The 24,974-nt window shown below is 41.2% G+C and overlaps 2 protein-coding genes across 6 annotated transcripts in view; one reads left to right on the plus strand and one right to left on the minus strand.

The window, feature by feature from the left end:
• Nucleotides 1-22,711, minus strand: part of LOC143887813 (YTH family protein) — a 53,556-nt gene extending 30,845 nt beyond the window's left edge. For 3 of the 5 annotated variants that reach the window (XM_077392003.1, XM_077392002.1, XM_077392006.1), the window contains exons 1-2: nt 8,195-8,246; nt 6,355-6,460 (exon numbers count right to left, since the gene is read on the minus strand). In XM_077392003.1, coding sequence (XP_077248118.1) covers nt 6,355-6,460; nt 8,195-8,197 — 109 coding nt within the window. In that variant the 5' untranslated portion in view covers nt 8,198-8,246. Of the gene's footprint in view, nt 1-6,354; nt 6,461-8,194; nt 8,247-22,601 lie in introns of those variants that run through there. The other 2 variants (XM_077392005.1, XM_077392004.1) reach the window with 1 other exon arrangement.
• On the plus strand, nt 16,526-20,317 carry LOC143888705 (uncharacterized). The gene is made up of 6 exons (XM_077393132.1): nt 16,526-16,735; nt 16,828-17,804; nt 17,902-18,028; nt 18,094-18,189; nt 18,274-18,300; nt 19,361-20,317. Exons 1-6 carry the CDS (start codon nt 16,526-16,528, stop codon nt 20,315-20,317), a joined length of 2,394 nt encoding a protein of 797 aa, XP_077249247.1.
• Nucleotides 22,712-24,974: the final 2,263 nt, after the last annotated feature.

Here is a 24,974-nt window from a genome sequence, read left to right on the forward strand (position 1 = left end):
CAGTATAACTGTCATCTTACATGTTTGCGTACCAATAGTGCTCGGGAATACTTTTCTGCCTCTAATGGCTTTCAGGATTTCTTATCCTCTCATGGTATTATCCATCAGTCCTCTTGTGCCTACACGTTTCAGCAGAATGTTGTAGCCAAGAGGAAACTCCAGTCCATGATTGATATAGCCCGCACTCTTCTCTTCCATATGCATCTTAAATGTTGGAGTGATGCCATCCTTACCGCCAATTTCTTGGCTAATCGGCTTCCCTCCTCCATCCTTGATGGTAAATCTCCTTTTTCGATCTTACATCCTCATCGTGATCCCTTTCCTCTTTATCCCATGGGTCTTTGGCTGTGTTTGATTTATTCACATCCTTACCCAGGACTGGATAAATTGAATCCTCGGGCGGAGCGCTGTGTCTTTCTGGGCTACTCTCGTACCCATAAAAGTTATCGGTGTTACAGTCCTCGACTTCGCCGCCTCTTTGTTTCCGCAGACGTCACTTTCTTTAAGACTACCTCCTTTACTGCTCCTGCTGAGCGTAATCCCATTCTTTCCATGCCTCCGCTTCCTCTTCCTCTTCCTATCCTCCCTGACCAATGTGACCCCCCCTTCCTCTCCATTGCCGGTGACTTTAGCTCCTCCTACTCTCCAAGTCTATCAGTGACGTCAGCAACCGGATGTTCCTCCTCCTGCTCCTACGCACGAGGCCATGTCTTTTCAGACGGGGGTTCTAGGTCCTTCATCTCAGGTCCCTCCCCTTCCCTCTCCCGATGTGGTTGTAGACTCCCCTATTGCTTCACGGACTCGTTCCCATTCTACTGCCCATCCTATTTCTCAGTTTGTCTCTTATGATCATCTCACTCCTACTTTTCGCAATTTTGTGTCTTCTTTGTCTTCTAATTCCTTGTGCGGGAAGCTCTTGGTCACCCTGGGTGGCATGCTGCTATGGATAGTAAAATGGCCACTCTTCAGGCTAATCATATTTCGGATATCGTTACTCCTCTTCCTGGTGCTCAACCTGTTGGTTATCGATGTGTCTATGCCATCAAATATTTTCCGGATGGGACAGTTGAGCGCCTTAAGGAACGTTGCAAAAGAGTACACTCAGACCTATGGGGTTGACTATACTGAGACCTTTCGAGTTACCAAAATCCCCACTGCGCGTGTTCTTATCTCTCTTGACGTCAATCATGGATGGCCATTATATCAGCCAGATGTCCAAAATGCCTTTATGGTGACTAGACTGAGGTGGCGTATACGGAGCAACCTCTAGGGCATGTTGTTCAGGGGGAGATGTCCTCCTCAGTATGCCGCTTCACAAATCATTGTATGGTCTTAAACAATCTCCTCGAGCTTGGTTTGGAAAATTTAGTGATGCTCTCATAAGTTACGCCATGAAGCAATGTGGAGTTGACCACTCGGTGTTTAGTCATCAGCCAGATGCTGGCCATGTCCTTCTCATAGTCTATGTGGATGATATTATTATTACAGGGAGTGACACATGTTGTTTTACTACAAAAAGAGTTCTCCACAAAAGGCCTTGGACGTCTTCGATATTTTTTGGGGGGATTGAGGTAGCTTACTCTGGTAGTAGCCTCTCTCTCTCTCTCATAGCGGAAGTATGTTTTAGTTTACTAGATGAGATTGGATCCTTGGGTATGAGACCAACTGCTATTCCCATGGAACCAAATACTAAACTGCTTCCAGAAGAGGGCGACTTGTTAGAAGACCCTGGCAGGTACAGACGACTAGTTGGGAAGCTCATATACCTCACAGTCACTCGCCCCGATATTTCACATGTAGTGGGGGTTGTCAACCAGTTCATGAGCTCTCCTCGTACCTCTCAATGGGCAGCTGTGATTCAGATTCTTAGATATTTGGAAAGTGCTCCTGGTAGAGGATTACTTTTCAAGAGACATGGCCACCAGAAGTTAGAAGGTTTTTGTGATGCTGACTAGGCAAAGTCACCGGCAGATAGACGATCCACTACTAGATATTGCACCTTTGTTGGAGGTAATTTAGTGTCCTGGCGAAGGAAGAAAAAAAATAGTGTATCCAAGTCAAGTGATGAAGCCGAATACCGAGCCATGTCACTTATAAGTAGTGAGCTTATCTGGCTGCGCTCTCTTCTATCTGAGATTGGATTCTCATCATCTTCCCCAGTTGAGTTGTATTGTGACACTAAAGCTGCTATTCACATTGCTAACAATCTCGTCTTTCATGACTGTACTAAACACATAGAGGTGGACTACCATTTCATACAACAAAGAATCCAACAGGGCTACACTCGGTCAGCAGATCAACTAGCTGACACTTTTACCAAACCCTTGAGTAAAGCTAAACTAAGTGATATTTGCAACAAGCTAGGAATGCATAATATATACATTCCAGCTTGAGGGGGGGTGTTAGAAGTGTGTGTTTGTGTGTAGATGCCTAAGGGCATAGTAGTCATGCTACTCCTCTCTTTTATATAAATACGTAAGTGAACGGGAGTCTTCTCTAACTCACTCTCTCCTTCTCTGAACATCTATAAAATTGGAAAATACAGGTGATTCAAGGATGCGGAAAAACTCGGGTTGGGTCAGAGTAAACTCGGGTCGGGGTCGGGGTCGGGGTCGGGTTGGAAAAAAGGGTTCCTCGGGTCGGGTTGAACCTCGTCGGGTTGGAAATAGGGTTGGTTCGGGTCGGAAAAGAGGGTTCCTTGGGTAGGGTCGGGTTGGCCCCACCCAATCCGAACCGAGTTGCATCCATACCCCTCTATGACTGGGGACTTAGTTAAGCCGTTACTGACAAACTCAACACTCTACCCGACAAAAACAGATAACCACAACAACGACACCTCACCTCACCTCTTTCCAATCTGCACGTGGCCCACTAGGGTCCTAGCTGAACCTAACCAGGCCCACTATTGAGCTTCAAATCCCAGTTCGCCATCTATCCTTATTTTCCTCTCTCGCAAAAAAGCTTTGAAACCCCATCCACGCGACCCCATCCTATCCTCCCTTACCATCCGTCCACCCACTATTCTCCCTTTTGCTGCAAGGTTTCTTGAGAGCGACTCTACCGTGCATCATCTGACCTACTGCACTCAGCTATCACCTCCTCTCCTTCCCCTGTCGACAATTGCTGTTGAGAAATCTCCACATGTCTGCTTCCTTGTACCTGAATTGCAGAGGCGCAAGATAGCAATGGACGTTCAAAATTTCTGATGCGCCTCCTCTGCTATCTTGGGTCGGCTCCACCATCATCCATGACGCACCAGCTCTCCCAAAGGAGAAGTTCCCGCCCCACCATGCGTGACAATTCATTATGCTCGCTTCCTCCTCTCTCTCCCTCCTCCGGCCCTATCTTCTTGTCTGTCGATAGAATTCACATGTTTTGGTTGTAATCTAGAAACCGACTTCATCTATGAAGACCTAGATTCTTACCCTTCCCGTTGCATTCCTAGAGGATTGAAGCAATACCAGTCCTCTTTCATAACCATTAACTGCTTGGCATGAGGCATCCGTGGCTAATAGCTTTCCAATTCTATCCCCGGTTATTATGAAATTCCTTTCGCACCATGCATAGGGTGGAAGATTTCCCACCAATATCTTGCTGAAAGGCTCACGAACTTGGAGTACCAGTATTGAAGTTCTCAGAAGGGGAACTCTACGGAGCTTCCCATTCGCTCTTCATTTTCTCCAAACTTTCTTCAGGCAGGAGGACAATGAACACTTTCAGCGGCTTCATTTGATATATCGCTATCTTCCCCCTCACAACTCCATTTTTAGCTAGCCATGCTTCGAGGGCTACGAAGTCACCTGACCAGCTATCCAACAATTTACCCTAAATCCCCATTTTTGCGTCTGGTATTGGCCATAAATTTATCACGTCTACCCACGGTATTTCTGTCCGTGGATCTGGTGATTCCTCCTCCGGAGAATCTTTTTTTTAAAGATCCTCCGGAGAATCTCTTTCTGAGCTATGGGTAGTTCTCGGCACTTTTTTTTGAATGGTAGTTCTTGGCACATATTCTTGTTCTCCTTCCATGTTAGCACTGTCAAACTCCCGAGTAGGATTGACTTTTCTTCCACCACCTAGTTGTCAATAGTGATTGTTCACAGGTTTTTCGACCAGATCTTCAGGCACTTCCAGCAGCATGCCCTTCTCCTAAAATTGACAAACCCAAATTTGGAACTCTTCCAGTTCCCTAATCTCAAATCTGGTACTGTGTTTGCCTCAGTTTCTAGCCTGCTTCCTCTCCTTGATCGAGCCACTTCCCACCTATTCTCCTTCCTAGATCTTGTATCTCTTTATGGCGTTGTTAACGTATAAGAGATTATACAATGCCTGTCTCCAACAACTTAAGCTTTTGAAGTAACTGGTAGTTTCACATGGTATCAGAGCCAAAGGTCCTGAGTTCAAACCTCCTGGATAGCAAAAATCCACATGCAATGGCCAAACCCAAAAGGGCGGCCACATGTGCCACGTGCAGGCCAAACCCAAAAGAGGGACCACACATGAAGGGGAGTGTTAACATATAAAAGATTAAACAACGCCTTTCTCCAACAGCTTAAGCTTTTGGAGTAACTGGTAGTTTCACAATTGCAACTGCTTATTGTTTGCTTCCACCCATTCTTCAGTACTCAGATTAATGCTCCGTGCGTCCTGGATCTTCTTATTTCCGCCAAATCTCTCGATCCATTTCTGGTTTCTTCCAAATCTTTGAGTCCGCCTTCTGTTTCTCTCATCCATTAGTAGGAGCAATGGTTCGTTACAGGATTTCTGGATACACTCACAAATCAGTAGAACTCTCTCATAAGAGCTCTGATCAGAAAAACAGCACCCTCATGCAGGTTTTAGGCCTACTCCATGACCGTACAACTGCCGACATCAGTCATACGGCCTGGTGACGTCACCAATGCATCGGACAATCAAGGATGTTGATTCTCTTAAAAAAGTAAGAATTCCATTGCTCTGACACCAACTTGGAGTTGTTGAAGGCTAGAGTAGTGGAGGGAGACAGGAAAGAAGAGAATGAGAAGAGATGGAGTGAATGCAATAGTACCCTCTATGGGTTATTCATGTATAATAATGATAAAACCCTACATGACATGTTAAAGACATAAATACCCCCCAAATACATTGTAATTTCCATACAAGAAATAACCCTTATTTCCTACATTAAACAAGAAGAAGATCCTCATTTAGCTAGTTATGTAGGGATTGTTTCAAATGATCACTTTGGGACTGTTAAGCTTGCCTTTGTTAGTCAGGAAGACTAAGTTCATGCAATGGCGAAAGTTTTTGCATTGTGGAATAGGACAAATTTCCTCCATAGATTTGTGCCAAATTAGTCTGGATAGAAAGAGTTTCTGAAGGAGGATCCCCTCCAAGGAGATTTTTATTAGACGTACAGAGATAAGGAGCCTATTATCTAAATCTTGATTGGGTGTAGCTACACATATAAAGGAAGAAATGTTCAAGCAGATCATCTAGGAAAGTGGAGATTTAATAATTTAGAATCTTGGTCATATATGCCAAATGTATAGACGAGATTGTGGCAGGTCTTTGCCTATTTGCTCATATTTTACTACCACTCTTGGGCAATAGTCATGTTCGTATATTTTGTTTTTGCTAATAAAATTCATTGAATCTGTTTAAAAATAAATATATTTTTTTGAATGGATTTAAAAATAAATAAATTAATTAATTAAAGTAAGATGAGATATAGATTAAATGTAAGAAATGTGCATGCTTCTTTTGATATGTTTCTCTTGACATGTGCAGAAAAACCTCCATTTAATTTCCTCAATCACATTGATAAGAAATTAAGAACTAATAAATTTCAATGCAATTTTGAAATTTATTAGTTTGGTGGGCTGGGTTTACGTAGAGTAGAGGAAAAGTAAAATAGTAGTAGGAAACAGAGAGAACAGCAAGGTAACAAGAAGTGTAAGAATATTAAAATCAACAATCTCATTGTTTTTTTTTATTTTTTCTTCGCAAGAACTAGAAATATAATCTGACACATTGGATGCACTGAGTAGAACATGTGACTATTTTTAAGTGTACTTTTTACAGACAAGTTGGAGTTTAGCTCCAAATGGTGACAAAACATCCAATTATAATCGACATCATGATTTCAAAATAGAACAGCCACTAGAAACTTAGCAATACCAGGTGGATAAGATGGGGTAAGAATTGTGGCCACTAAATAGAGCCATGCATATTAGCAGACAAGCCTATCCAAGTGTATAATCCAGTGATTTAGAGTAGCAACAAAAGTGAATGAGGTTGCATGCGAAGGTTAGTATGACAGTAAGCATTAAAGCACGAGCAGTAAACTTGTAACGATAAAAAAGGATTTATTACCAGGATCATCACAGTTCTCTCTGTCTTGTTTACATTCAGTCATGGAAGAACCAACGACAGATGCATTTTCCTTTGCAGTGTCAGGTGATGAGTCCTTCATTGTCCCCTGAATTCAAGGCATTATTAAAAATATTAACTCGGCATTAATAAACATTAAGGATCTGATAGCAGAGTATCTAGTAGAAGGCAAAGAATTGATCAAGCAATCTACAATAATCATGTTAAGTTCGAAGACAAGAAGAGCAAGTAATGAACAAAACAAATCAATGCCTTAATGGGCAAACATGAAAAGAAAGCTTCATCAATGTAAGAAAAAAGGACTAAAACTAGAGATCCGAAAAAGAAAAATAGAATTTAACATTCCAGACCTTACAAATGACAAGTTACAACTTACCACTTTGTTGGTAGTCCTTTAATCAGAAGCTCGCCTCCATTAAGTTCATTGGCTCCAATTATCACCTCTAGAAAAGCTATTACCTTCCTTTTCTATATACCCAAGATATCCATGGTTATCTTGGTGGTAGTCCGATGCAAGGTTTTAGGTTTCGATTTTGGTATAGGTTTAGGTCATGACAGAAATGGAAACATGTTGGTTTCGGATGTAAATTTCAGGGGCTCTCAACCATGTTTGTTATAATAGGAAACTCATCCAGTTTGGCTAGGTGTTCTAGCATTAGATTTATACAGTGGGCAGTAAATGGGGTCCAATACAAGGTTTGATATTTTTTGAATAATTATAAGGCTTGATATACAATCTCTAACTTCTTTCTTGCAGATTCATAACTATGCTCACTATTAGTTATAAACTGTACGAATTTCTCCGGAGCTACTTCTTAAATTATGGAATAAAAATAAATAAATAATTCATTGTCATTCTCCATTATTCTAGATGGAACACTAGATTTAAGGAAAACTACTCCTTACGCCAAGAAACTAAGAATTTGATTTATGTGAGTTGTTTTGTATTCTTCCATCCATCACTCACAATAACACAGCCTGTGAATTTCCATGACAATTTGACCTCAGCCAAGTAGTTGTGTATCACAGGCGCCCAATTTTTTTTAATATTGCCTCATAAGTCATGGTAAGAGTGTACCCCTATAACTTCCTATTGCATCCGATATTGGTTGCCAATATGGGGAATGAGCAACATGGAAGGTTGGCATTATAACAAAGCATGACAGCGGCTATGTCAGCACAGTCAGTAGTTTCTTTTGTTATCAAAACATTTTTATAGATAGCTGGACTCAAGGGGTCTTCGCGATGTAAAAAATGTTTCAAACCCCCCTCCACATAGTTTTCTTTTTCCTCTTTCTAATCCCCCTATATTCTGCAACTAATTTTCCCTTACGCACTGATGTAGCTACTTGGGGGGTCAATGTCATCCTCATCATCATCCTATTCATCTTCTTAAACTTCTTGTGGTGTTCCATATAGACTATCTCAACCTCCACTATAACTATATTTTTTTGCTTTGTATTCTTCTAAAAATTCTGAAATTATCCAGTTTACATCTATTGTGACATTCTTACATGGCGTCACTTTGCTCGGAACACTCACTAGATGTTCTTTTAATCAGGCAACACCTCCACCTGATAAAAGTTTATTACAAAATATGCAAACTACTTTATTTTATTGACACCACCGTACTATAAGCCTATGCTGGGTCATCGGACCTACTGTAACCAATAAATGAGGCTCGTCCAGAAGGTCCTGAACTCATATTATTCTTTAAATTTAATTGAAATTGGAAAGATAACTCAATGAAACCCAAAAGAATATAAATAAAACTTAAAATATAGTACAGACAATGTATATGGGGTACGTCTATCAAATATACCATTTTGAAGAAAGGCAATGTTCTTCCGTTTTAAGGCCTCCCGTCATGTAGAATTAGAATCAGAATCCATTGGAAGTACAAAATCACTCTTCAAAAGTAAAACAAACACAAAAAGATTGCCAATGAATCAATTCTAATGAGTAGAAGGATTTGAGAAAGAGTGGAAGGAGCGAAGAAAATGAAGAATTCGATAGGTTTTTAGCTTTTATTGTTTGGGCGGTGAAAAAATACAAAATATCCTTCAAATGGCTATGTAATGCTCAAAACATACTGAAGAGTAAAACGGTTAAATATCCAAAAAATAGTTGTTATGTGGGCTGCTATAAATTTTCAAAAAAAAAGAAACATGTGATTTCGACCTGGTACGGGTGAATCGGGACAAAACGGCCGGATCATGGTTTTAAATTTCAGCCGAAATACAGAAATTTCATATTTTGGCCGGGGCCAACACCGAAAGTACATGAATACAGTGTCGGCCCAGATTTCGGCCGAAATTTTGGAATTTAGGAAATTTAGGCCCCGGTTGGGAACAAAATTCAAACCTTGGGCTTGGTTGGGAACAAAATTCCAACTGGGACATTTTGTGTTGCTGTTTTGTACCATTTTCCTTACTAGTACGCGGCGTTTCGTCCACTTCGGATAAAATGAAACAATATTGATATCTAAGCTTTACGGAGCACACAGAATTATAGCAGGACAAGAGCATCCATATCATAAAAAGTTGGTTCTGGCAGTATTTAGCTCGTGCGTGCGTGTGTGTAAGATGACAATCCATATTCAACACACCTAGAAAAGAAGAGTAGCTCAACAGAGTCTGCGAGATCTTCAAATGATGTCAAAGGAGGTAGATCATCTAGTGGAAATGAACCATACCTTTTATTCGACTGACAATCACAAAGCTCAAAGAATATGTTGAATTCGAGCTTGATTTTTTTTTTTTTTTTTTGGAATGATAATTTGAGCTTGATATTTGGATTGTTATAGTAATGCCCGGCCCCACATGCGCACACACTCACATAGGAGGGATTTTTTTATCACTTTTGATATGGTTTCCTTTATCAAATTAAATGGCTGGTTGGATATACATGTTATTAGTATTAATATGAGTGTCAAAATGGTTATGGGGGGTTGCTATATTTCTTTTATCTTTATAAAAGGGGAAGATGTGTTGAATTTTAACCCATAGGAAAAGAGTATGAGAAGGGTATATTAGGAATAATGATGCTTTCCTCCTTTCTTTAAAAGGGTAAATGTTTTGGGATTTTTAAGCAATAGGAAAAGAGGAAGAGAAGGGCATTCTTGGAAGCAAGTAAACGAAAGAGGGAAGTGGGATTGCATGGAGAGGATTTTTAGGAAGTGAAGGACGCCTACATTCCTAGGAGAGTTGGTTATGTTGTTATACTATCCATTTTTAGGATAGGAGATTTAATCTACTTGGAGTTTTAACCAATAAGAAATCTTCGTTTGGGAGGAATTTGAAAGAGAAGGTGTAGCAGATGAAGATTTCCTAACTAAGCTTTATAGCAAATTTTGATGAGAGAAAATATCACCCCACGAAGTAATGAATGTGAGGAAGCGTTTTTGCCATGCGATTAATGTCTAAGAGGACTCCCATATGGTCCGTTTGGTTGCCGGATTTTTTTTGGTTCTTGGGACTTTTGTGGAATTTCCGCAGGAAACCCGCGTTTGGTTGTTGGGCTAAAAATAATCCCAGGAACCAAAATAACCCCGCACGAAACCCTACCCTGGAAACAAAATACTCCCAGGAACCAAAAAAAAGCTTGCAGAAGAATTTTTTTTCTTCCCAACAGTTCAAGCAACCAAATAAAGCATTTATTTTTCCCACCATAGTTCGGTCAACCAAACATGGGATTTTTATTTTACCGGGATACTTCCAGGGAGTTTCTTTTTTCCACCAATCTCCCAGGGAGTTCTTTTTTCCACAGAAATCCCAAGAACCAAAAAAATTCCAACCAAACGGAGCATTATGGAATCGATTTTTGTAGAGAGAAAAAGAAAAAAAGAAATAAGAGAGAGAGATTTGGAGTATCTCTTAATCAGTTTTAAAAATAGAGAGAGAGAGAGAGAGAACAAGTGGGTGAATGTGGGATCTCTCACGATTAAAAGAGAGAGAAGAGAGAAGAGGGAATGAAAGAGAGGGAAGGAAGAACAAGAAGGAAGAGAGGAAAAAAGGGGAGATTCTGCTGGAACTCCAACGATCTGGAGTTCAGATTTTCGCAAATAGGTAGGCAATCCCTTCTAAAGTCAGTGTATTTCCCCATGAAGTAACGAATGTGAGGAGGCATTTTGCCTATGATTAATGTCTAAGAGGGCTCCCTTATGAAAATCGATTTTTGTTGAGATAAAAAGGAAAAAGAAAGAAGGGAGAGAGATTTGGTGTATCTCTTAATAGGTTTTAGAGAGAGAGGGAGAACGAGTGGGTGATCGTGGGATCTCTCACGATTAAAATAGAGAAAGAAATAGAGAGAGAAAAGAGAGAAAGAGCAGAGAGAGAGAGAGAGAAGAGATGGAAGAAGAAGGAAGAGAGGGAAAAAAGGGGGAGATTCTGTAGGAACTCCCACGATCCGGAGTTTAGATATTCGCAAAGAGGTGGGCAATCCCTTCCAAAGTGAGTGTATTAGCCTTGCCTTGCATGATATGTAGATGATTAAATCAGTTGCATGAATCTAAGGAAGAGAAGGGCATTCTTGGAAGCAAGTAAAGGAAAGAGGGAAGTGGGGTTGCATGGAGAGGATTTTTACGAAGTGAAGGACCTCTACAATTCTAGGAGAGTTGGTTATGTTGTTATACTACCTATTTTTCAGAGAGGAGATTTAATCTTATTGGATGTTTAACCAATAAGAAATCTCCATTTAGGAGCGATTTGAAAGAGAAGGTGTGGGAGATAAAGATTTCACAACTAAGCATTATAGCAATTTTTTATGAGAGAAAATATCTCCCCATGAAGTAAAGAATGTGAGGAGGCGTTTTGCCGTGCGATTAATGTCTAAGAGGACTCCCTTATGGAAATCAATTTTTGCAGAGAGAAAAAGAAAAAAAAGAAGAAGTGAGAGAGATTTGGTGTATCTCTTAATCGGTTTGAGAGAGAGATTTGGGATCTCTCCATATCTGAATTGGTTTTAGAGAGAGAGGGAGAGAACGAGTGGGTAATCGTGGGATCTCTCACGATTAAAAGAGAGAGAGAAGAGAGAAACGAGAGAAGAGGGAAAGAAAGAGAGGGAAGGAAGAAGAAGAAAGAAGAGAGCGAAAAAAGGGGAGATTCTGCAAGAATTCCGACGATCCAAAGTTTACATTTTTGCAAAGAGGTAGGCAATCCCTTCCAAAGTCAATGAATTAGCCTTGCCTTGCATGATATGTAGATGTTAAATCAGTTGCATGAATCTTCTACCGAATCAAGAAATTTTCCACGTTTGATTCTGTATTCTCTTTGTTGATTGAAATCAAACCCATGTTAAGTAAAATTGTTTTAAAAGAAAATCATGTTTTTGAAGGTTTTTTTATTTCTTGTGAGAATCTTTGAAAGTTTGTCAGTTTGGCCTCAAATATGCATTATTTATATGCAATTAAATAAGCACGTTGTTCATTGGATGTTAAAGCAGGCTGGGTGATGATTCAAAGTGTTATCATACACCATTTGTTCTAAATTTCAGGATGATCTTCCAAACCAATATCTTGAATGTATTGAAAAGTTTGTGATAGACTACTTGTGTTTCCATGGATTTGGAACGGAGATTGTGTTGAAACTGGTTCAATGAGCTGCATATGCAAAGTTCGAAAAATACATTGAACCCAATGATTAAATCATCTGTGAAATTGCTTGTATGATATTAGAAAATTTAGAAAATTTTCCACTCTCAATCTTGGTATGAAATAGTTATCCGCCAATAACGTTGACCTCTACCAAGAATTTTAGTACTCAGCACCTGCGAGTGGGTCGTACACTGGTCGTGATCACGTAGGACCGACCAAGAATATCTTCCCATAAGCTGACCTCTGGTGCTAATTCGGATTCTTCTGCTCATAACGTTGATCTTGGGCCCAACTGCCCAAGGGTTTAAATTTCGGTTTCGGTTTCGGCCACCACCACCGAAACCGAAATGTTTCGGTTTCGGGCCGAAATCATGTAAAAATATGATTATGATTTCGTTTATTTTTTTAATTTCGACCGAATTTCAGAGATTTCGGTTGAAATTTTGGCTATTTCGGTGGAAATTATAACATTTCGGTGTAGATTTTTTAAATTTCGGTGGAAATTTTGTAAAAATATCCAAAAATGAAATTTCAACCGAAATTTCGGCGAAATGAATTTTGGTGAAATTTTGGTAAAATTTCAGCGAAATCTTGTAAAGAAACGACTTCATGTGAATTTCGTTCGAAACATAAATATTCCGGCCAAAACAAAACGTTTCGGCCAAAATTTAAAATCATGCTTGGGCCACTAGTAAGGTTGATCTCTTGGCGATTGTTACATTATATTTGCACGCTCTTGGACTTACGAGTACCGCGGATGTATGGTTTGCTTCGCGGTACACGACCTCCCAATAGGATTGGAAGTTGGCCACAGAGAAGACTGACGAGCATCCTATTAAAAACACTGATTTTTAAAACTAAGTTGATAAACCAAGTTGTTGAAACTGATTTCACTTAAAGGTAAGTTGTTGAAACTGATTTCATGAGAATTTATGGTATTCGATATGCTTGTTATTGTTCTTCAATTATATTGCATAAATTGATATATATATATATATATATATGAGAAAACGGTTCCTACACATATGTGTAGAGAGTTCTCTACACACTAGCTTAAAATACAGTGGGGGCCCACATTGTTTGGGTGATCCAAGCCATCCATTTTAAAGGCTCTCACATAGATATGGTATCTACAAAAAATCAGATCCATAGGATCATCCCAACCCTACGATTTGTGGAGGTAAAATGGATGTCTTTAAACCTTCACAAATCAGTCCATTTTTTGCCTCCACAGTTCGAATGGTTAGGATGATCCTATGGATCTAATTTTTTATGGACACCCTATCTATGTGAGGGCCTTAAAAATGAATGGTTTGGATCACCCAAATAATGTGGCCCCCACTGTATTTTAAGCTAGTGTGTAGATAACTTATCTACACATATGTGTAGGAACCGTTTTCTCTATATATATCTGTGTGTGTGTGTGTGTGTGTGTTTCTATTAGCCGGCGTCTCATCATGTGATTAACAAGCTTCAGATACGGAGGAGCAATAGGCCGATCGTCATCGGATCTCTAGGCGAGAGGATCACCGGAGTGGGACTCATCTTCAGTTTTAGTTACATTATTTCAGTTTATTTCAGACATTTTATTTGAGGTATTTGTAATGAACATCAAATATGGTGTAGGAGATGATTATGAACTCTTCATATCATATTTGGACAAAATGGTTTAAATAGATCTTATTTCCACAAATTCCATTAGTAGTTATATGTTGTATACGGAAAAGTCAGATGCCTTGCACGCTCGTGGGGGCGACCCTATGAGTGTGAGGCTGTCACACGCGCCGACTGCGGATCCTGGGTCAAGAGGCATGTGTGACAGTTATCACTAGAAAGGACGACCACCTAACATGCCTCCTACAGTGGAAATATCTAGTAAGGTAGAAATGTCATCCATTTTCAAAAGATCCCAGGACTACAGCAAAAGCAACTAAAAGAGACGAATATACCTTTTTCCTACCATGATTGTGAAAGTTGGCAAGATACAAAGAGTACATCAACAGCACATTTTGCGATCATATTACTTTGAACTGACAACATTGTGAAACAACCAGTTACTCCAAAAGCTTAAGTTGTTGGGGATGACGTTATTTAATCTTTATACTTTAATGCTCCCCCTCACGTGTGGCCCCCTCGTTTGGATTTGGCCTACACGTGGCACTTGTGGCCCCTCTTCTGGCTTTGGCCATTGGATGTGGATTTTTGCCATCCGGGAGGTTTGAACTCGGGCATTTGGCTCTGATACATTGTGAGACAACCGGTTACTCCAAAAGCTTAAGCTGTTGGGGATGGCGTCATTTAATCTTTATACTTTAACAAGCGTGATTATCCAAAGCGACATGTAAGTTGGAAGTACCTAATTCCTTGGAAAGGACAATTGTTTGGGACGTGTACGAGGATTGAGGTTGAAGAACATCCACAAGTCTTGATGATCACCATATTCAACAGAGTCAGAGTCTCTCCAAGCGTGGGAGTATGAAGGGGGACCATCCCAAGCTACCTAAACACTTTATTAGTATGGGTGTTGTTAGAATAAGCCTATGGGTATTCTAGTAATTGTACTCTTCTTTTCAGTAAATAAATAAACTAGTGAGGGGGAGACAGCCCTAACTCACTTTCTCTTCTCTCAATCTCTCGTAACATGATATCAGAGCCCTAGGGTTTCTGATCCCTAGGGACTTCCATCAGCCTCCATCTTCTCCATCACCAACCTTTACCCTAACCCTCACTCTCTCCCCTCTCTTCTACCTACATCACCTTCTTCTCCACTACCCCGTGACCCCATCTCCAGCCTCTCCCCTCAACCGCGCCCCAAGCAACCCCGCCTCCCACTTCCTCCCCGCCACCTCCACAACCCCCCCATCCCCGCGACCCTACTGCCACTCTCCCAGCACCCCCGCGCCCCACCTCCTCCCTCCCCGCGACCCATCTCCAGCCCCGCCTCACGCCTATGACCCCACCTTCCACCTCCATCCCCCCCCTCCCGCGACTCTACTGCCCCTCACCCACCCCCCGTGACCCCCCTTCCTAGGGCTGTGCATTAATCGGGTATAACCGAAATAACCGAACCGAACCGAAATGGTTAATTAGGTTCGGTTTTTTTTCTATTCGGTTCGGTTTCGGTTTTTGGTGAACCAAAATTTCGATTTTCGGTTTCGGTTAGCGACAACACAAATTTCAGTTTACCCAAAAACCGAAATTTCTGGTTTAACACCATTTCGTTTTTTAATATCCATCGGTTGTGAATGATATATTTACGCCTTTGGCCCTTTGTTTTACACTTGGGACAACCCAGACTCAATATGTATTATAGTAATAAACTAATAGTGGTAGTGGGTTGTCAGTCTGTCACTATCACTAGTAATAGACTAATAGTGTAGTCTGTGTAGTCAACTAGTCACTTGTAAGAGTAAAAGAATTGTAATATAGTAATAAACTAATAGTGTAGTCTGTGTAGTCACTTGTCAAGAGTAAAAGAATTGTAATATAGTAATAAACTAATAGTGGTAGTGGGTTGTCACTTGTCACAAGAAAAAGAATCTGTCATTTTTTTTTATCTGTAATTACCGATCAAAAAAAAAAGAATCTGCCATTTTTAGCTCTCTGTGTCAGGGGTTTTGAAAGTTTGAAACTCCGGTGAGTACGGTGACCTTGAATCCTTGATTTGCTGGTCGTGCCTCCACGGCTCCACCTTGATTCGACCTCCATCTCCACCTTGATTTGCCGCCCGTGCGAGTGCGATACCACCAAACCGGCAAACCCACTTCATCTTCTCCGTTGATTTAACCTCCATCTCCGACCCAACCACGATCTGTCGTGACAACTAGTCCTTCACTCCTGTCTAGTGTCTTCATCAGTTCATCTCCACTCAAAAGTCAAAAACCCTATTGTAATCTGTCAATCTCCTTTTTCCAGAGCTCCAAACCGACGATACCACCAAACCGAAGATACCAGGTATACATGAAAGGAACTTAGGGTTTGATTCTTCTTAAATTTCTGAACTTAGGGTATTCTCTCTGAATTTTCGGTTATAACCGAAGTAACCGAAAAACCGAATAGAATTTTGGTTTCGGTTAATTTCAGTTAACAAATAGTTCGGTTGCGGTTTCAGTTAATGTTTTCACGTAACCGAAATATTTCGGTACGGTTTTTTTTGCGTAAATCAGTTCGGTTTAAACCGAATGAACAGCCCTACCCCTTCCCACGCCTCATATCCACCCCCCCCCCCCCCGCGACCCCTTTCCTACCCTTATTCCTCCTCTCTTCCATCTCTACAACCCTAACCTTCTCTTCTTACAACCCTAACCCTAGTATTCTCTCTTCGCATTTTTTGCTCTCTTTCCACCATTCATGTGTTGAACCACTTTCGTCCTTCTTTGCTTCGTCTCTTCGCGGCATCTTCCCGTCTTCTCTATGGGCTCATCTCTGCCCTTGTCCTTGACTCATGAGACCGTACTATGAGCCTCTCCCTTGATTAGTTGGTTTTATCATTCTTTTCCAACTTCTACTTGTTGTAGCCGTTGGTGGTAGTCTCTCCGTTTGTCGGTATTTGTTGTCCTTATGGATCTTCTTGTCATTGTGGATCCCTTTATTGGCATGACCTCCGAGGTCCGTGCTTCTACCACACCCTCGGCCTCTTCTTCCTCTCATTCTCCTAGCTTGGCACCTGTGGAAAACTCTTACCCACAGCTGAACATTGCCAAGTTTGATGGAGCCAACTACTTACCCTGGAAGGTTGCAATTGAGACGTACCTCCTTGGATGGGGTAAGGTCAGTTTTCTTTGCGAGGATCCTCCTTCGTCTAAGGATCCTATGTATACTCGCTGGGAACAGGAAGATGCGTTGATTCGATTCTATGGCAGAGTATGACTCCGGCCATTTATTCTACCTTGATCCTCCTCCCGACTGCGAAGGAGATCTGGAATCACACTGCCCTGACCTATTCTGGAGTTGAGAACCTCACCCGTATCTGTTCTACTTACTCTGAGTGGATGCGTCTGCGTCGTGGTGACATGTCTCTTGAGGCTCACTATGGGCAATTTATTTCTTTATGTCAGCAAATTGACGTTTTCCTACCCCTCACTTCTGATGTTAATGTTCTCCGCCGTCAACGGGAACAAATTCGAGTGGTGCACTACCTTGAGAGCCTTGGTCCAGAGTTTACTCACCTGCGTCATAAGATTCTCGGGTCTGGCAACATCCCATCGTTGCACGAGGCCAACTCTCGCGCTCAGCAGTGCCTTGGCGAGACTCCCTCCCGACTTCCCTCTAATAGTTTTGCTCTTGCGGCATATGATGGTGGCAGTAGTACTCACCCTCCCAGGGAAGGTGGTTCCTTTTGGCAAGCCCGTGGTCGTGGTTGTGTTGGGAGTGGATATGGTCGTCTTTATTGTACCCACTGCCAACGCGATGGCCACGTTATTGAGACTTGGTACACACTCCACCCAGAGCTTCGACCGCCCCGTTCAGCTCATCTCACCACTGCTGGCCATTCTGACACAGTGTTTCCTGCTCCTACCTCTACTTCTGCTGATGATTCATTCACCTTTACGAGGGCAGATTATGAGGAGCTACAGCGTCTTCGACAGAGTGCCTCCCAGGCCACTACAGGCTTTGCTCAGCCAGGTAGTTCACCTACGACCTTACTCTCTAGCTCAGGGTCCTGGATCATTGACTCAGGAGCCTCAAATCATATGACTGGTAACACATCTCAGCTCTCTTCTTTTCACTCATTTCCATATGATTTTCAGTCTATGACATTAGCTGATGGTTCCACTACACCCATTACTGGCATTGGCACCACTTGTCCTTCACCTCATCTTCCTCTATCTTCTGTCTTGTGAGTCCCTAAGTCTCCATTTAGTTTATTGTCTGTAAGTCAACTTAAGAACCTTGCTTGCTCTATCTTATTTTATCCCTCTTACTGTATTTTTCAGGATCATTCGACTGGGAGGACGAATGGATCGGGACATGAGGTGGATGGCCTTTACCGCCTTGACTGCAGTCCATCTTCTTCAGCTTTACATAGTTAAGTGGATGCCTTTCAGTAGCACTGTCAACTTGGTCACCCATCACTTCAGCGCCTCCGGCAGACATCTTTAGTTCCTGCTTCTGTTTCTCATTTTCAGTGTCAGTCTTGTGAATTCAGGAAGCATCACAGAGTGTCTTTGCCTTCCCGAGTTGTTAGTCGAGTCGATAGTCTATTTCAGCTGGTTCATTCCGATGTATGGGGACCTTCTAGGGTCGCGTCAAATAATGGATTCAAGTATTTTATAGTTTTTATTGATGATTATTCACGTATGACTTAGGTGTATTTGCTGAAAGACCACACTCAGGTCTTCTCTGCTTTTAAAATTTTCCACGCTGAAATAAAGAATCAATTTGGTTGCAGTCTTAAATGCCTTCGTACTGATAATGCCCATGAATTTTTCTCGGCTACTGATGGTTTTCAGGACTACCTTTCCTCTCATGGCATTACGCATCAATCATCATGTGCATACACCTCGTAACATAATGGTGCTACCAAAAGGAAACTACGCTATCTCCTTGAGGTGGCCCGTACTCTACTCTTTCCGATGCAGGTTCCTAAAACCTTTTAGTCTGACGCCATTCTCAGTGCCTGTTTTCTGGCAAATCGTCTTTCGTCTTCGGTGCTGAATGGTGATTCTCCATATCACACGATATACCCACAACATGATCCATGCCCACTTACTCCCCGTGTAGGTCTGCAAATGAACCGAGCGCTAGCGAACATGTTTGGGTTCGGCTCGTTAAAAGCTCGGCTCGGGCTCGTTCGTTTACTAAACGAGCTGAACCCGAGCCAAAAAATTAGACTCGCCAAATAAACGAGCCGAACTTGAGCTTTGTATAGTTCGGCTCGGAAAAGCTCGCGAGCTTTTTAGGCTCGGTTCATAAACGAGCCGAGCCGAGCTTTAAAGCTTGGATTATGTTTGCTTTTTATATATAAAATAAAAGAATGTGGGTTGTTTATCACAAATGAAAATTTGGCCGAGTGGTTAAGGCGCTGGATTTAAAGGGGGCTTGGGATCAAATCCCACAGATGTATGTTTTTATCATTCTTGAGACGAGCCGAGCTTAAGCTCGGTTCGTTCCACTTAACGAGCCAAGCCGAGCCAGAGCCGAGCTTTCTCGAATATTTCACGAGCCGAGCCGAGCTTTTTCGAAAACTAAACGAGCCGAGCCGAACACGAGCCTTCATAAAAACTAAACGAGCCGAGCACGAACACCCCAAAGCTCGGCTCGGCTCGGCTCATTTGCAGCCCTAGCCCCGTGTCTTTGGCTGCGTATGCTTTGTTCATCATTTGGGTCCTGGTCACGATAAAACTAGATCCTCATTCAGAACAATGTATCTTTCTGGGCTACTCTCGTACCCAGAAAGGATATCGTTGCTCTAGTCCCCATCAGTGCCGATGGTTTGTATCGTCCGATGTTACGTTCTTTGAATCCGAACCCTTCTTTGGTTCTACCTCAGTCCCTCTCTCCTCCGGGTTGGAACCTGAGGTGTCCATTTCTCTCCCTGACCTTCCGGCCAGTTCTCCTGCTCCTTTACCACCTTCTTCTGCTTGCCCTCTTGGTTGGGTCAAATCATGCGTTCACAGCGTGGATCCTCCACCTATTAAGTTTCAGTATCAACGTCGTCAGCAGCAGGCACTGCACCCTCACTCCGAAAGATCGTCCTCACAGGCAGAGATCCCCTTACCCTTTAATCAAGTATCCTCCTCTCCTGTAGTTGTATCTGACTCACCTATTGATTCACGTACTCGTTCTCATTCCACTGTTCATCCTATCTCTAATTTTGTTTGTTATGATCTTCTAACTCCTGCTTTCAAAAGCTTTGTACTATGTATGTCTTCTGTTGTGTTACCACAGTCTTTGGATGAGGCTCTTAATGACCCAGGATGGCGAGCTGCCATGGACCTTGAGATGGGTACTCTACATTCTAACCAGACGTGGGCTCTGGTCTCTCTCCCTGTTGGTGCTCGACCTGTTGGTTGTTGTTGGGTATTCTCCATTAAATATCTACCTGATGGCACTGTTGAGCGACTGAAGGCTCGCCAAGTCGCAAAGGGCTACATTCAGACTTTCAGTGTGAACTACAATGAGACATTTTCCCCAGTTGCGAAGATACCTTCAGTGGGAGTCTTGTTGTCCCTGGCAGTCAATAATGGTTGGCATCTTCACCAGTTAGATGTGAAGAATGCCTTTCTGCATGGCGACCTCCTTGAAGAGGTGTATATGGAGAAACGTCCAGGATATGTTGCTCAGGGGGAGTTGTCATCTTCTGTCTGTCGCCTCAGGAAATCGTTATATGGGTTGAAACAGTCTCCATGAGCATGGTTTGGCAGATTCAGTGAGGCGGTTATGAGGTTTAGCCTCAAACAATGTGCCGAGGATCATTCCGTATTCAACCATCAGTCCTCAGCATGATGCATTATGTTGATTGTATATGTCGATGACATCATTATTACAGGTAGTAACTGAGGAGGGATTCAGAAGCTGAAGACGTTCTTACAAAGAGAGTTTGCTACAAAAGACTTGTGACGTCTCAGATACTTACTTGAGATAGAAGTGGCATACTCCTCTAGTGGGTTATCTTTATCACAGAGAAAGTATGTTTTAGATTTGTTGGAGGAAACAGGAAATCTTGGCGTAAAACCTGTGTCTACACCTCTGGATCCCAATGTAAAGCTAGTTCCAGACGAGGGTGAATTGTTGCAGGATCCTAGTAGGTATAGGAGGCTGGTGGGTAAGCTCATATACCTTACTGTTACTCGTCCTGATATATCCTATGTTGTTGGAGTGGTTAGTCAGTACATGACCTCTCCTCGTACTTCAAATTGGAGTGCAGTGGTTCAAATCCTCAAGTATATGAAGGGTGCACCAGGAAAAGGCTTACTATTCAAACGGCATGGTCATATGCGAATTGAGGGGTTCTCTGATGCTGATTGGGCTGGATCTCTTGCTGATAGGAGATCAACTACCAGCCACCAGGTACTGTACCTTTGTGGGAGGCAACCTGGTCTCATGGAAAAGTAAAAAGCAGGATGTCATTGCAAAGTCAATTGGTGAGGCAGAATACAGAGCAATGGCCCATACTAGTACAGAGATCATTTGGTTGAGGTCACTCATGTCTGAGATCGGTATTAGGTTTCCTTCGCCTTCACAGTTGTATTGTGACAACAGGGCTGCCATCTATATTGCGACAAATCCAGTCTTTCATAAGCGGACAAAACATATCGAAGTCAACTGTCATTTCATTCGTCAAAGAATTCAGAAAGGGGAGATATGTATTGTATGCACTCGTTCTACAGAACAGTTAGCTGATATGTTCACAAAACCATTAAGTAAAGCAAAGTTGAGTGACATTTGTAGCAAGCTAGGAATGTATAACATATACATTCCAGCTTGAGGGGGAGTGTTAGAATAAGCTTATGGGTATTCTAGTAATTGTACTCTTATTTTCAGTATGTAAATAAACTGGTGAGGGGGAGACAGCCCTAACTCACTTTCTCTTCTCCCAATCTCTTGTAACAGGTGTTATCATTTATGAGATATTATCAAAAAGGATGTCACTATCATGCCAGGGTGCTGTTATGATTTACTGGCATCATTATTGATAGGGTGACACTGTCATTAATGACTCTAATCAATTGAACACTTGTGACAAAAGGTGATATCATGTCACTTAAGTCATAAAGGGCCCACTCTTTGTTAAGAAAGAATCCTATTGGTCATAAGGGTTTTATTTTAATTGTTGTTAGTGTTGAAGGATTGCATAATTAAAGTGGCATGTGTCATCACACTATTGGTATATAACTATATATCAGGAGTTTGACATTAATTAGGATTTTTATTTCAAAAAGAAAATAGTTTATTTGTAGTAGGATTGGTTATAGTTCATAGGGAGAATAAGAGTCCTAGTAGTAGGGTGAGCAGCCTAATTAAATGGGTTTGAGTTGGTGAATGCCATGTGGCATCTTTTTATTGGGTTTTTATTAGCAAAAGAGACTAGGTTTCTACTACAACTTTCTTAGAATTTCGTGGGAAGTACTTTGCCTATAAACTGTCAAAAGCACGTGACCTTAGCTCCCGTGCTCTATGAATTGTATTAATTGAGTTTACACTCCCAAGCTCAATCAGTGTTTGCTTTGATTTCTTTGCATTCCGACATCTTCTTTCTTTTTCTCTTCTAGTTTCTTGCTTTCCATTCTTTCTTCTAGTTTCCTTCCCTCTTTATTTTATTACAATCAATGTTACTAGTCCATCGGCCTGCCCTAAAATCCAACACTTAACCCATCAACCACCATAACCATCCCTCACTCTACCCTTCCACCTTATCCCTTCCCTTAACCTCAACCTTCCTAAATCCAGTCCTATATTTTTCCCTTATCTTTTACCCCTGCATCCATTAAATTACCCTCCAAAACATACCGAATCCTCTACAACCTCAGGCCTGATCAGACCCAAAATCCCATCATTTCCAGACTGTTTTACTTATGCACCTGGGAGTTACAGAAAATGCAAAAGAGCAAATGGGGGAATTTTAAAGAACAAAATGCAAAGAGGAGATGAAGAAAAACTAAATCAAATAGAAGAAGAAGGAAAAAAAAAGTACCTGATAAAAAGAGAGAGAGCTGATGTTGAGCGGCGAAGGAGCCCTAGATTTCTCGCAAATCCTCCTCCACCTGTGTGTTTTTTGAAAAATAAGGGCCTCTTTCTACTTTTCTTTTCAGGAGATTTTGATAATGCCCCCTGTTTTATTTCAAGACACTCCCTTTTTAGATATGCATACCCCTGTTCTACTAATGGCACCTCCTTTTTTATGTTATATGACAAATTCGCATCCCCTATACGATAATTCACATCCCTGATAACGTGAATTGTTGCAGACTTTGACGCTTTCTGACGTCAAATCACGTTCGAATGGTGCGAATGTATACTATAGGGGGTGCGAATTTATCACCACCATTTTTTATCTATCTATCATATATACGAGATTTTATACGGTGTGAGCCCTGATGGTTCTCAAAAAGTATTGTACGGACCTCGCAAAAGGATGATATATTGTATATTGTGGACGGTTTGGATCATTAGTTTTGAAAAGTAAGGGACTACAAGGGCTTATACCATATAAAATCTGCATGTTTCCTTCCCTCTTCTTTTTCTAGGAAATTTTAATTTCCTTCATACCTCATGTTTTGTTTTGATAGGCTGGGGCCCAACACTTTATACCCAAGCAAAGCATAGCATGGGTGGGAGCCACCATTTACGCTTGATCTCTTCATCCCACCATCTCTACCCAAACCTTGCATATGGTAGAGCCCACTATTTTTCACCACATGCTATGATTGGGTCTGGCCCAACATTTTATAATGCATGAGTGGGGTTCACCATTTTACGCCTCGTGTTTTGATGTTGTGGGCCCATCATCTCCAGGTGTCTACCATTTTACACCTCATGTTTTGATGTGGTGGGCCCATCATCTCCACGCAAACTCATGCATGGTGTGGTGCCTACCATTTCTTCCCGAACCTATGTATGGGGAGGGGCCACCATTTTACATTCATGCATAGCATGAGCCCGGAATACTAGTCCTTTACTGGCTGTGATAGCTGTAAAGGATATTGTAGCGCTTAATTAAAAGTTTTTTTTTTTTTTAAACCAAAAATCACTATTCTTGATTCCGACAGTCTAAACACAGACTTATTTGAATTTTTTAAAAAGGTTTTTTCGAATCATATACTTTGCGAGTAATTAGAATATACGGCAACCTATTCTGATTCCACCCAATTTTGGCGTTTGGTTCAGAAAAATGACGAGAATCGGGGACGAAAATCACACCCAGCGGAATTAACAGGGGAAATGCTATAATCAATTTCTCGTCGCCAAGAGATGGTATCTTAATTCAGCCCGGTTTAAATGAAATTTTATTTGCATATTTTTTAGATTAAATTTTTTAATTGGTTATATGAAATTTTATTTGAATATTTTAGATTAAATTTTTTATTTGAATTTTTTCTATTCTGTTTCCAAGAGAAGTAGAATAGGATGCCAATTCTGATTCCTGATTTCGGCAATCGAAAACCAGAGTGGTAGGGGCTTGTTAACAGCCCTATTTAACTAGTCACTAAACTATCAACACATTAATGGCAATTTGTTCTTCATCATCTTTCAGAAGGGGAAAAGTCAAAGTACTTGCAAATTAAATTAGTCTAAATTTATGGATGGATGATAGCTTCAATTCTATTGACCCCGATGGGATACCATGCATTCTAAAAGACTAGTTTTGCCCTCTTCATCTCCTTTGCTATATTTTGCCTATTTTATATCAACTTATTAGTTGCATGGAAAATGAAGAAGGAGAAAAAGAGCGAGAGGTAGAAAAAAGAAGAATCAGCAACGGAAAAAATCAGCTCAAACCAGAAAAAGATCAGGTTGACTTGTCAAAACATCTAGTTGGTTGATAAAAAATCGAGTTGGGGAATCAGGCTCGACCCAATGTTTTGACGAGTAGCCCCATTATTTTCTCAGTTCGACCCAATGTTTTCTTTGTTCTCTCCAATTTTTCTTAATTTGAATCAATTGTTTCCATTTCCTTTGATTTTTGTTTTCATTTTCACTAATTTTTTATTACTTTTTTAACTGATTTTTGGCAAAAATCAATAGTTTGTGTTGTTTTTTTATCATGATGCTTCTTCTTTTGATAGAAGTCAGCTGTCTCTGCTGTTTATTTAATATGCTACTACGCATTTTTTTTTACTTAAATGAGTTGTTTATGCGGGTTTTTAGTTTTTATCATGGTTTTAAATTTCGGACCGAAATCCGACCGACACCGAAATCGATGAAAACCGAAACGGTCATTTTTTCGACCAAAATTCGGTCGAAATTTCGGTTTTTCCGAAATTTGACCCAAAAACTCTTTTTATAAATATTAATTTAATATTTCACCGAAATTTTGGTAATTTCGGCCGAAATTTAATATTGAATA

The sequence above is a fragment of the Tasmannia lanceolata genome, unplaced genomic scaffold, assembly GCF_043159265.1.
Source record: "Tasmannia lanceolata isolate RefF3 unplaced genomic scaffold, GAP_Taslan_0.1 ptg000012l, whole genome shotgun sequence".
NCBI lineage: Eukaryota > Viridiplantae > Streptophyta > Magnoliopsida > Canellales > Winteraceae > Tasmannia > Tasmannia lanceolata.